At 44.4% G+C, this 14,115-nt stretch overlaps 1 protein-coding gene across 1 annotated transcript in view; it reads right to left on the bottom strand.

The window, feature by feature from the left end:
- Nucleotides 1–1,746: 1,746 nt before the first annotated feature.
- Nucleotides 1,747–14,115, bottom strand: part of SPEG (striated muscle enriched protein kinase) — a 132,806-nt gene continuing 120,437 nt past the window's right edge. The window contains exons 37-41 of the mRNA XM_032211896.1: nt 10,598–10,837; nt 9,093–9,316; nt 7,082–7,157; nt 6,339–6,488; nt 1,747–4,365 (exon numbers count right to left, since the gene is read on the bottom strand). Of these exons, the coding sequence (XP_032067787.1) occupies nt 4,161–4,365; nt 6,339–6,488; nt 7,082–7,157; nt 9,093–9,316; nt 10,598–10,837 (895 nt within the window). The 3' untranslated portion in view covers nt 1,747–4,160. The remainder of the gene's footprint in view (nt 4,366–6,338; nt 6,489–7,081; nt 7,158–9,092; nt 9,317–10,597; nt 10,838–14,115) is intronic.

The raw sequence follows: 14,115 nt of genomic DNA, 5'->3' as shown, positions 1-14,115 counted from the left end.
GGTCTCAGCACAGAACCTACCATAATTTCAAAAGCCCTTCTTCCATATGAGCCAACCAGGATAAGGTCACCATGATTCCTCCCATAAGAAGAACCTCATACAAAAATGGTTAATTGTTGAAATGTGTAACAAATGAATTGCCAGCTGTGTTGTTTCCACCTATTCTGCAAAGGTGGGCCTAAAGAACCCCTTATTTATTCCTGAGCTCAAAGGCAAGGATCATTGTGTTCCTTCAACCGAATTTAATTTAAACCAGAACTGAAAACTTCAGATTTGTGGATAAATGTGTATCCCTAACAGTGGTGAAATTCAAAATTTTTACTACCAGTTCTGTGGGCGTGGCTTGGTGGCCATGGCAGGGGAAGGATACACAAAATCTCCATTCCCTCCCCACTCTGAGGCCAGCCAGAGGTGGCATTTGCCGGTTCTCCAAACTACTCAAAATTTCCCCTACGGTTCTCCAGAACCTTTCAGAAACTACTGTATTTCACCCCTGATCCCTAGGAAGCCTGAAGAAATTTGCCTACTCGGAATCATGGAAGGAGGAGACCACGAGGACTGAGCCAAACCTTGCAATTGTATAACTACATCATTCTAGAGTGAGATCCTTTTGCATGTGGGTGAGGTTCGGCAAGTTCAGGGGAAGGAGAAGGGTAAGGATTAAAGCACTGTAGTGGGGAACGAGTATGTTCAACAGGCTATGACATGGGGATTATTGGTACTTTCACACTGTCAATAGAGAATTTAAAAACCAGGGGACCATTAGAAAAACATGTGTAAAACCATGTTTAGTAGTAGTAAATTAATCTAAATCTAATAAGTGGTTAAGAACAAATGAGGAATTATAGGCTGCCTTCATCCCCTGAACACATACCAGTACCACTGCCACCCACTCCTCATCCACACCCACACCCATGTACCACCATCGCCAGCACCTTCTACTTATGGTGGCGAACAAGATTTTCAAGGATCAGCTGAAGTTTTTCATAACAGGTAAAAGACAATTTTGGTTCTTTTTGTAAGTCCAGCATTACTTATGGACCATCTTTTTGGAAGGTGCCTCCTCACTTCCACACTGCAGACATGAAAACTTGTTTTGCTTCCTCGCTCCCCATAAGACCCAGCGTGAATTTGTGTGTGCATTTTTATGTACTTAAAGTACCATTTGTATTTATGAATTTAAAGTTAATTTAATACTATATAGCCTTTTGGTCAATTCTTTGATGATGCATTCTGAGAAAATGTGATGATTGCATTATTTTTCTTAATTTCTATCTAAAAGGGAAATAATGCATATCAGACCAAAAATAGTTCCAAGGCAACTCCACTTTTTCTTAATGAGCCTTTAATGCCTTTATTCTAGGTGGAGTGAGGGCAACTGAATGGCACAGAGTATTTACTGGTTGGATGCCCTTCCTGATGCCTAAGATGGGGTTCACGTTCACAGCAGATATTTTTTCTTGGTGCCCTAGGAAAGAAACATCTGCACTGTCTAGGATTGAACTCTCGACCTTCCAGGTGGGAGATGAGCATCTTCACCTCTAAGCTACTGCTCCACTCAGCAACTCCTCTCATATCTTTAGATAAATTCAAACACATCCCAAGGGATCTCCATTGACATTCATCCTTGTCTTTAATAGAACACCTAAATTAACCAGCTCAATCTTTTTACTAAAATTCAAACGATATACCTCTCTTTTGTAAGTCCCATGAATCACATCAAGCCATTGAAATTATTCTCCGCCTTTATTTTTACTGGTGAACTGCTTCCACACAAGGCATTTATTGCAGATTTCCTCTTGTTCACTCACCCTTCGGGAAGGAATTCAAACATTTGTAACTTTTTCATGTTTTCCCACTATTGTTTCCACTTTTCTTTCAAGAATAGGACTAGCATAATCTCAAAATGTATATGTGTCTTTTGTTTTTAGAGGCCTAGTTCCAGTTTGTGTAATAGGGTGTTGGAAAAACTGTACCCTTTACATTTCAGCGTACTGTTAATAAAAATTGTGTGGTACACATCCATTTGTAAACCTTAATATTTTAAAATTAGTGCCAAAATGCTTTTCCAATTATATATTTTAAAAATGTTAAAATATCACTACAATACTAATTTTAAAAAGAAAAACCTTTCCAAACTTTTTTTGACATGTAAGAAGCACTTAGCACTAATAAACAATTTCTTTGAATTAAAAAAAAGGTTACTAGGATACCCCCATCCCCACGATTGCTTGGGTGAATATACTTCCCCCCCCTTTCCATCTATGACATTTATGGCGTAGCTTTGGATCGAAATAAAAAATAGTGAGATGAGTTTACAGGAAGACTGCAATATCCATAATATCATGGAAAGTCATGTGTGGTTCCATTTATAGTTGCAGCAGAAGAACTGATTGATTTGTGATAAATCATCCATCTGGAAGAGGCTTGCTGTTTTTGCTTTTCCTGTGCAAGAGGGAAAATGTGTATCGTCTCCGCATTTAAAATACATTGGACAGGGTGAGAAATGAACTTGGGGGGAAATCAGAGGCATGAATTTACATACCAAAGGCAGGACAGGATAGTTGGATTTATGCAGTATGATGCTTGGGTTCAGTTTTCTCTTCTACTCAACTGTCAACATCTGATTTCCACTATCCTACCAAATTTAGGTTTGTTAACTCCTCTCTACCCCAATACACCAGAGATGGTAGAACCTGTAGATTCTAGTGTTCAGAATGGCTTCCATCCTTTTCAGCAGGACCTGAAAGGTTGATTGCTATGGATACTGTACAGGCCAGGCAGGGTAGAAAAGGAACAGCCTGCATCTTCATTCCCTCTTGGAAAGGGAGACAGGTAGAAATATTCTCCTGACTGTGTGAGTGGCTTCATTATTGAGTTTCTACCACCGCAGAGATAGTCAGCCACCCTCACCACAGCAAGGCTAACAAGGAAAGGGCTGGGAAGAGCACAGGGGCCATTCCGTTTCCTTCCTCGGCAATAAAACTGACACACCATTTTGTACATCCTGAGAAAGCCGACTGCAAAAGAAAGAAAAAAAGCTGCATAAAAGTGGAAGCTCTCCACCTGTTTGGCTAGGTGTTCTACAGGGCCCAAGAAGATGCACTTTGGCAAAAGAGCATAAAGGAAAGAGTCTTGTGTAAATGTAAATAATTTGAGGAGGTGGATGTTGTGTAGAAAGTGTATACTTGATTCATGAAAGTGGGCAGGAAGACAAAGTGTCTCCTGCACAAGTTCTGAAAGGGGTGGGTGGGGAAGGATTATACTTTTCAGAAAAGCATGTGCAAAATGCAAGGAGAGATTATGGCGAAATTGTGAACGTTTGAAGAGGAAAGATCTTCTAATGGGCGTCTTAAAACCAGCGTTTCCCAACTTTGGCAACTTTAAGATGTGTGGATTTCAACTCCCAGAATTCCCCAGCCAGCTTTCATTGGGTTGTTGTAAAATCCTAAGACCATAAAGTTGGAAGAGGCCAACGAAGCCCTTGAATTCAACCCTGATGTGTGGAGAAACACAAATTAAAGTTTCCCTATCTAACAGATGTGGACTTAATACATGCCTCTCCTTCCCCATTTCCTGCCTTGGGAAACCCAAACAACCATCACGATGACCACAAACTATTCCACAATTGCACTGTGCATCGGTTACACAGGCGGCGGGCACAGTTTCCCGTTCTTGTTGTGCCTTCGCACAAACCTAACTCTAGCAGGGCTGACCCATCTTTTTCTCAGTTCAGGTTACTCTGTAAAACAAAACAATGGGCCACTCCACAGGGCTATGTGCCAGGCAACTGAAGCCATCCATTGGGCACAATGCAGAAGAAGCCATCTGAATCTTCCAGGGAACTTTCTTCTGACAAGGAGAGGTCCCCAGCTTTTGTGTCTTCAAAGCCCCTCTCAGATTTCCCAGAGCACATCACCTCTTTGTGAACCCAACCCCACAGTCGCAAGTCTTGTCACCACGCCCTGTTTCATTCCCTCTAAACCGGCTTGCCCCGCTGTGAGGATTGTGGGAGAAGGGGAAGATCAGCAGCCAGCGCCGATGACTCTTTTTCATCCATGAGGTATATCAACCAGTCCCACCCTGGCTGGGAGGACAGGTACTTGGCCCATTACGCCCCCTGCTGGAATGTTTTGTGGCTCCTCCGGCAGGGCAGGTGGCTAGGGCATGTGGCTGCTAGCGCCATGGTAGGAGCGCAATAAGACCTTGTGCTTGGTAGCCACTTCATTGCGCCGACGCTGGTGCTCCACCAAGAACTCTTTCAGGCGACTTGTGGTGAAAGTGAGGGTTTGACGCCGTAACTTCATGAGATAGGCATCCTGGAGCCACGGATTGGCAAAGCAATCCTTGAGAGTCGGACGGCTCCTGCAAGAGATAAGACGATTAGAAGGAGCTTTCCGGAGCCCTTGTTATAGTCAACGTGGAAGTAAAACCCCAGACTGGAAGTCAGGCGGAATGTAAAATGCACAGGATGCCACCAATGGAGACTCCTGGTTCTTCGTCTAGTTCTGCATTACAGGTGGCCCTCGACTTACAACAGTTCATTTAGCGACTGTTCAAAGTTACAATGGCACTGAAAAAAACTGACTTATGACAGTTTTTCACACTTACGATGGTTACAGCATCCCCATGGCCATGTGATCAAAATTCAGATACTTGGCAACTGATTCAAAATTTACATGTGACCTTCTCACATGTAAAGTCAATGGGGAAACCAGATTCACTAAACAACTGTTAAGATTAACTTAACCTCTTTTGTGGTTTCACTTAACAACTGTGGCAAGAAAGGTTGTAAAATGAGGCAAATTCACTTAACACATGTTTTGTTTAGCAACAGAAATGTTGGGCTCAGTTACAGTAGCAAGTTGAGGACTACCTGTGTTTGTTGTTGCAGCTCTCCAGAGTTTTAAACCAGAACTTTTCTCAGCCTTACCTGGAGATAATCTCAGCCTGCACTTGACACCTGATTTGTATAAATTGTGCGCTCTGATATTGAACCCAAACAGGAAACAGCCAGAATTTGCAACAGAAATAAGGCATGACTAATGCAATTTCAACATCTTGCTCCTCTAAAAACCATATTGCCCCCTTTCCACAAAAGTACTGGTGAAACATACACATGATAGATTTTATTTTTAGGAAAGGATGTTTAGAATGATGCTATTGATCACATCGGATGACCGTTCCAATATTTACCATGGATGACCCTGACCCTAGTGGTTTTCTGTAAAGTGCTAAAGATCAGGTCTCCTCTTAAGCATTTGGACTGGGGACACTGTTGATTGCCTGCTGCTTGTCTCTTTGCTATTGATTTGTAAGATGGACAGATTTAGCTGGACCTCTGAGACCTGATAGATTAGTTGTTGCTATAGTTTCTTTCTTTTTTTAAAAAAATGCATTGAATTCTTCATTGGTTTTGTGATCGATTTATCGTTAGCTGCCTAAGGCCCAGTAGCAAGATGGGCAGCCATAGGTCAGGGATCTGCAACCTTAAACACTCAAAGAGCCATTTGGATCTGTTTCCCACAGAAAACAAATAGCAGTTAGACTTATATACCGCTTCATAGGGCTTTCAGCCCTCTCTAAGCGGTTTACAGAGTCAGCATATTGCCCCCAACAACAATCTGGGTCCTCATTTTACCCACCTCGGAAGGATGGAAGGCTGAGTCAACCCTGAGCCGGTGAGATTTGAACCGCTGAACTGCTGAACTAGCAGTCAGCTGAAGTGGCCTGCAGTACTGCACTCTACCCACTGCGCCACCTCGGCTCTGGGAGCCACAAAATCTGAGTTGGCATGGGCAACTCGACATCACTAACTCCCTCCCAGTCACATGACACCCCCCGCCAGCCATGCCTGCCCAGGTTTTGTGGCTCCAGGTGTTTTCTTTTCTATGGGAAACAGATATATATATACACACACATACACACACACACACACACACATATATATATACACATATATATATACATACATACATACATACATACATACATACATACATATATATATATATATATATATATACACACACATACATACATACATACATACATACATACATACACACACACACACACATACCCTGACACCCGGTTTAGATATGCAAGCAAACAAACAAATAAACATTTGCTTCCTCTTGCAATCCTCTTGCTTCCTAAAGCAAAGCCCTGTAAATATCTTAAAGCTTCTGGTGCATTTATAATCTTCACACTATAACACTATGATGATGCTATGAGGAGTTTGCAATCAAGATACGCTTCAGATGCTGCTCAACTATGGTGATAAAATCTATGCTGCTCTCGGTTTCTGTCATTTTCTTTCCCCACCTTTCACTCACCAGGGATGAGCAGAGAGGACCTTGCGGATGAAAAGTGCAGCACTCTGAGAGACATTAGGGTAGAGCTTGAAGGCATCATAACGCCCTGCGAGGATCCTGCTTTCTGTCTCCAAAGTATCTGCTTCAAAGAATGGTGAGCGACCACTGAGCCTGATGGGAACAATTGAGAATAGAAGGAATGGACAACATAAATGACCCATTTGTCTATGGAACTAACATTCCCCAGTGAGGTACCACTTTGTGAGCATAGTTATTACAGGTTTCTTCATAAGAAGAATGTGTCTTTAAAACTTTACAGAGCATGTTGCTTGTATGCTTACAATTTATATTGATATTGATTGTTTCTTGATTGCTTATTTGCAGTGACGTGCCGTGAGGTTTATGGCTGGTGAGGCAACAATTTTTTTAGACTTGTGGACTTCAACTCCCAGAATTCCACAGCCAGGCATGCTCAGTTCTGATTTAAAGCGACATTTGTTTTTCTCCTTTGCTAAATAAGTTTCCTTCATTCTTTTTCTTCTCCCTCCCCCCCCTTCCATATACCGGTATATGTATGTATGTATGTATGTATGTATGTATGTATGTATGTATGTATGTATATGTATATGTATATGTATATGTATATGTATATGTATATGTATATGTATAAATATATATATTTGCATGGAATTAATCAGAGGAAGATCTTTAATTCTACTTGACACACTCAATACCCTGCCGCCACTCATTTCATCTATACTTACATAATATATGTGAGGACTCCTATGCCCCAGATGTCAGCTGCTGAGCCAGTAGGATCCCCCTTCACCATTTCTGGAGCTGCATAGAAAAGAAAGAACCACTTCTTTCTTCTTTGAAGATGACACGCAGTGCCAAATTCCATACTGTGCCCAGAAGGGCTTTCACTTAACATACCGAATAAACCCGTCAGCTTACTTGGGTCACATCTCAGTGCTTCCCTAGTACACCTCAAGTGGCAAACAAAGCTGGGTGTAATAAATAGCTTTACAGCTGGAGCTGAGAATACAAAGAGTTAGATCTGCAAGCTTACTATTGCCATGTTGCCTTAGTGCAACAAGAGGGAAGATATGAGTCTCTTGGATAAGAAATCTTAAAGCCAATCCATGATTATGGAGTGAAGGAGAGGAAGAGAGTTCAGAGCAAACATATTTGGTCCAACCCATGAGAGACAGAATAAAAAGGAATATGGACTATAACCTAGTAAAATATGATCACAAAAAGGCTGATATTCACTGACTATTCATTCATTTATTTTTTATTTATATATTGCCTTTTGTACAGGAGCTCCAGCTGGTGTGTGTAGTGTTCTAGACTGGACTACTGCAACGTGCTCTACATGGGGCAGCCCTTGAAGAGCATTCGGCAACTTCAGCTTGTCCAGAATGCAGCCGCACGAGCGATCGTGGGTGCACCTCGGTTCACCCACGTAACACCTATCCTCCGCGAACTGCACTGGCTGCCTATTGGTCTCCGGATACGCTTCAAGGCGCTAGTCGTCACTTATAAAGCCCTTCATGGTATTGGACCTGGGTACTTGAGAGACCGCCTGCTGCCAATTACCTCCACTAGACCGATTAGATCCCACAGATTAGGCCTCCTCCGAATTCCATCCGCCGGCCAGTGTCGACTGGCGACTACCCGGAGGAGAGCCTTCTCTGTGGCTGCTCCGACCCTCTGGAACGAACTCCCCGTGGAGATTCGAACCTTCACCACCCTCCAGGCCTTCCGCAAAGCCCTTAAAACCTGGCTTTACAGAGCATGTTGCTTGTATGCTTACAATTTATATTGATATTGATTGTTTCTTGATTGCTTATTTGCAGTGACGTGCCGTGAGGTTTATGGCTGGTGAGGCAACAATTGTTCAGACAGGCCTGGGGCTAAAGAACTATTGTCCCCGTCTCAAATTGGTATGACTGTTGTGTATTTTAAATTATGTATTGTTTTTGTGTCGTTTTAATTTTCTGTTTGTATCCCCCTTCCCTGGTTGAGTTGTGAGCTGCCCTGAGTCCCCTTCGGGGGAAAAGGGCGGCATATAAATAAAATCAACATTCAACATTCAACATTGTTCGCTCCTCCCGATTTTCTTCACAAGGAGTAAACCTGTGTAATAGTTGGAGTGAGAGAGAGAGTGGGAGCAACTGCCCAAAGTCATCCAGCGAGCCGATATAACTGAAAGTGGACTTGAACCTGGATCTCCCTAATCCTAGTCCAGCACATTACACCATACTAGCTTTTGGTTATTTGTTGCCATATGTTGCAAGCCGCCCAAGAGTTGCATGACAGTGAGATGAGAAGCATATACATTAAATAAATAAATAAATAATTCAAAAAGAAATGTAAGTTGTATTAATAAATTGTGGGATTTTTGCATGTCTTGAGATCTTTAGTTATTGGAAGATATCTAAAACCTTAGCAGGAGGCTATTTGCTTGGCAGCACAAGGAAAGTCCTTCCTCCACCTCCCAAAGTCAACTATGCAGAAGATGGGGCCAACTTAGAGTTAGGGTCTCAACAAAGGCCTAGTAGCTAACTTTTGTAGTTCTTTCCTTCCTGCTCTGCTTTCAGTGTCCTTAGCAATCTGATTGTCTGCAACTCCATTCAATTACCTACATTTCTAGATCAATCTAGGCACCTCAAAGGTTTATCTCACATCATGCCTCTTCCGCAAGCAATTTGTTTCCCTTATCCCCTTGCATATATAATAGAAATAAATATAAAAATAATACAGACTCACCCATGTATTCTAAAGTGCCAACACGGCGCCCTAGCTGTCGCAAAACCATTGGATTGTACGTCTGGGCACTACCAAAGTCAATAATTTTTATTGAGTTTGTGGTGGAAACAAGGATGTTCTCAGGCTTCAGGTCAAGGTGAATGATATGTCGTCCATGAAGATATTCTAGACCTTGAAGGATCTGCATTATATACCCCACCACATCATCCTCTGAGTATCGGAACCTGCAGGCATAGAAATGAAATTAAAGGGATGATTGGGAATTCGAAACTCAATTCCAGATGTATGTCCTAATATAATAACATACTTCTGATTTGAAAACAATTAGCCCTTACATAAGCACATGGGAGAATTTTTTTGTCAGCTTTCATTCACCCTTCAAGTACATTGAGAGTACAGCTCCTAGAATTCCCAATCTATGGCAACATTATGGCAATAATGTTGTTTGCCAATTGCCATAATGTTGTTCAATCACGGTCATCGTATTACAGTATAATTGGTCATCATCATATTATATAACTATTTTAAAATAAATGTAATGCTTCTTCCTGCCTTGCTGAAGTGAGATTTCCATTTTTCAAATTATGATCATGCTAGTATTCTGGAAAGCTATGACAAATCTAGCAGCATACCAAAAAGCAGAAACATCACCCTGCCAACAAAAGTGTGTATAGTCACAGCTATAGTTTTATTAGTGCAATGTATGGCTGTGAAAGTTGGACCACAAGGAATGCTGAGTGCCAAAGAATTGAGACCTTTGAACTATGGTGCTGGAAAAGACTCCTGTGAGTCCCTTGGACAGCAAGGTGATCAAACCGGTCAGTCCTAGAGGAGATCAATCCTTTTTAGGGTTGCTCTTTAGAAGGCCATATCCTGAAGATGAAACTCAAATACGTTGGCCACCAAATGAGAAGGAAGAACTCACTGGAGGAGAGCCTGATGCTAGGAAAGATTGAGGGCAAAAGAAGAAGGGACGACAGAGAATGAGGTGGCTGGATGGAGTCACCGAAGCAGTGATCTTAAATGGACTCCAGAGGATGGTCGAGGACAAGAAGGCCTGGAGGAATGTTGTCCACGGGGTTGTGATGAGTCGGACACGACTTTGCAAATAACAACAACAACAAAGTATTCTGCTTGAACATCAGTTTAACCAATTTATGGTTACATGTTTAGATCAAGCAGAAATGTTCCCTTTTTGTTCTTGCAATTCAGCGGCTGAGATAATAAGCATCTTATTTAATTGCCTGCCTTGAATAAATGATAATCTCCATTATCAATTTCTCTGCTTATTAAATCCAGTTCAGGCTACAAAGGATTCATTGCGAACAATTAACATGTTATGACCATATTGTTTTGAAGCTCTTTAACCTTGGCCTGGTAATATTTCCTTATGGAATTCTCTACTTGCTGTCCAAATCCTACAGGTTCCTGTTTGCTTGTTTTGGACACAAAGCTTTTCTAACAATCCAAAGTCTTGTTCTCAGTATTTGCCACTCCCAACAAACCTGTCAACAAGGTGGAAGAGGATCTCTTTCCCAGTGCAATATTCTGCTATCAGCACCAGGTAGCGAGGAGTAATATAGGCTTCATGGAGGGTCATGATGCGTTCATGGTGAAGGCCCTTAAGGATCTCATACTCCTGCAGGACATTTTGCTTGCTTTCTGCCTCATAGGGTACAATTTTGGCCATAAAACGCTTGCCTGTGGCATTCTCCTTACACTCCCGGATCACTCCAAAACGGCCTCTGCACAGAAACATATAATATACATTTAGTGCATGGCTGGATGCTGTTTAGTGCAAGCTAGGTCTACCTTCACATGCAAAATACATCAGTCCCCCCCCCCCCCCCCCCAGCACTGCTCTCCAAAATGTTTAAAAATCTGGCCCCAAATTGGTGAAAGTGTAAAAAAACACCAGGCACTTTTTATCATATTTGGTGGACATGCAATGAGGCCAAAAGATATTGGAAAATGATTCAATAATGGTTGGAACAAATGGTGGGAGACCAAATTTTGTTTAAACCAGAATTTTTTCTCCTAGGCATAATACCGGAGGGGTTTAAGAAAAATGTACTCTATCTAATTATACATGTACTAACTGTGGCGCGCATAACTTTTGCGCACTATTGGAAAACGACCATTGACTTACCCGAACGGTCCTTCTATGTGCGCTGCGAGGGGAATCCAAGCATGGGTTAACTTTGTCCATTAACCTAGAGACTGAGTTATGCAAATTGCTGGCCACGCCTCCTCTGACTGGACTGGTTCAGTTTTGCACAAACGATCAGCTGGCTTGAGACAAGCAAAATAAGTCTAGAAGTCAAGGTAAGTCAGAATGTCATAGAAAAAACAGAAGTTCAGGCCCAGAAAAGCCGAAGCCGAGGGCGGGTTTGGATTCCCCTCACAGCGCACATAGAAGGACCGTTCAGGTAAGTCCACGGTCGTTTTCCTGTGCGTTGCTTGGGGAATCCAAGCATAGGATATACCAAAGCAATAGACTTCAGGGGCAGGAGCGAGGCTGGTCTGGTGCTGTAACCAAAGAAGCTACCCTTTGCAGCACGCGCCATCCAAAGGATGCCTGGCATAAATGTCCACCTTGTAGTGACGGATAAAGGGTGACGGCGATGACTAGGTCGCTGCCCTGCAGATGTCCTCCACCGAGGCGCACATAGCGGCAAAGTGAACGACGAATGTCGAGATGATGCCAATGCCATTCTCAGGGTGAGATGGCCATGACAGAAATCCGGGAGAGTGACCTCTTGTGACCTGTGGAACCACGAGTTGACTTTTGGAAGAAAGGTTGGGTCCAAACGTAGTACGACCCTACTCGGATGGAAAATGCAGAGGTCATCCCGGACGGAAAGCACCTGGCCGATGTGACGGCTACTAAAAAGATAGTCTTAAGAGTCAGTAACCTGAGGGAGATGGTCCGAATAGGCTCGAATGGAGCCGCCGTAAGAGCATTGAGTACTAGGGAGAGGTCCCGGGTGGGGTAGCGATGAACAATAGGCGGACTAAGGTTCGCCGCTCCCTTCAGGAAGGCCTGCACCCCCGGGGGTTGAGATAGGGGGTGGCCCTGCCCACCATCAATCACGGTAGACAGAACCACAATTTGACGGCGGAGGGTGTTAGGTGTTTGTCCATGCCCATCTGTAGGTCCAATACCTGCGGTATGGTTACCCCAGTTGGGTCCGCATCTGTTGCTCAACACCATCTGCAGAAGGCGCACCAGATAGCCTCGTAGATGCAGGTTGTTGATGGGTGGTGAGCCACCTGGATGGTGGAGATGACCTTATCAGAGAAATGCTGGTGACTCAGGATCGCCAGCTCACATGCCACACAGCTAACTGTAACAGCTGTGGATTCGGGTGGACGAGGGCTCCTTGTGAGAGGGATATCCGGTCGTCTGGAATTCTCCATGGACATGAGATGGACAGATGGATGAGGTCCACATACCAGGGGCCCCGTGGCCACATCGGTGCAACCAGCAGCACCTCCGTCCATTCCACCAAAATCTTCTGGATGACCAGTGGTACAATTGGCAGAGGTGGAAAGGCATAAAGGAGACCCTCCGGCCAAGGGCTGCAGAGGGCGTCGGTGCCTACCACCCCTGGTACCTGGAACCTGGTGTAAAATCACAGCAGGTATGTGTTGTTGGGTTGAGCGAACAGGGTGACCAAAGCGATGGGACAGTTCACGGAACAGCAGCCGTGGGAGTAAAGGTGGCTGAGGCCCCTGAACAGGAGGGGGCCAGGCCTGGGCTGGGCTCAGAAGGATCAGACGAGCCCTGAAGGCCTGAGTCAGGTCTTGCAGTTGTGAGATCCTGAGGGAGAGGGAGGTCTGGGGACCAACCTTGAATTCCAGTTAGGCCGGAGGTAGAAGGCCCTTCAGGCAGCATGGGAGGTGGCCTGGGGGCTGAGGATCCCTAGACCCGTTCTTGGTCTTACTGGTGCGCTTAGCGGCCCTGGCAGGAGCCACTGAGGTAGGGCGGGATCTGTGGCTGGCGGCCCTGGTGGTGGTCCTACCCACTCTAGAACAGGCCCCAGTGGCATCGGAGGACAACTGAGGAGAGGTGGAAGCCCAGCACTGTCCCCGGTAATAGAACGATCCGCCATGTAAGCTAGGTTGAAAGGGCTCAAGCTCATGTTCACTGAAATACCAAATGCTGATCGCAATCGAAGCAGGAGACCGTGAGAGATCAAACTTGTGCTCCAGTAGAATGGTGGTGAACCGACCTCCATGGAGCAATGAATCTGGTGATTTTACATCCCTGCAGGTGGGAAAATGAAGCCATGCCCAGCCAGACTGTTTGTAGGCGCGAAAAGGGCTCCAAAATGGCCCCCGCAACTAACAGCACGGGCGGGAGATTCAAATCAGCAAGGTACAAAGGCTGCCGCCAGAATGGAGAAAGCCTGCCTTATATCTTGCCAGCGACCGCAGCTGCAGCTTCCAGAAGCTCTCGAGGTCGAGGTAATACAGAGAGAGACCAGCCATATGGCATTGCCAGGCAACCTTGGGGGGAAGGAGAGGGGGCGACGGATAACGGCTAGAGTGAGCGGGGCGGGGCGGCGAACCGATCCCCAGCCTCCCTCGGCAAGACAAAACAAAGGGGGCGAACCAACCTTCCCACAACAAACAACGGCATGCTCTCGCCTCCAATTAAGAGGTTCCCTGGCTCTGAAGGCTCCGGGAACACTAAAATCCAATTGCCACTTCAAACGAAGAGAAAACGAGAGGAGCTCAAGCTGGTGAAGGGAATCCAAGCTGAATAATGATAATGATGAATTTGTCTAGTAACCCAGAGAGAATAATTTTGCGTCTCTTTAGAGTTAAAAAACTGAACCAGTTCAGTCAGAGGAGGCGTGGCCAGCAATTTGCATAACTCACTCTCAAGGCTAATGGACAAAGTTAACCCATGCTTGGATTCCCCAAGCAGCGCATAGGAGAAAAGAAAATACACCATCAGAGCTAGATATAATCAGAAAAGTGGTGGCCTGTGCGGAAGCAGATAGGCTCACTCGTG

This window comes from Thamnophis elegans, chromosome 1, assembly GCF_009769535.1.
Source record: "Thamnophis elegans isolate rThaEle1 chromosome 1, rThaEle1.pri, whole genome shotgun sequence".
In the NCBI taxonomy this organism is placed as follows: Eukaryota; Metazoa; Chordata; class Lepidosauria; order Squamata; family Colubridae; genus Thamnophis; species Thamnophis elegans.
Note: the sequence above shows the minus strand (reverse complement) of the source record. Positions and strands in the feature narration are given on the sequence as shown.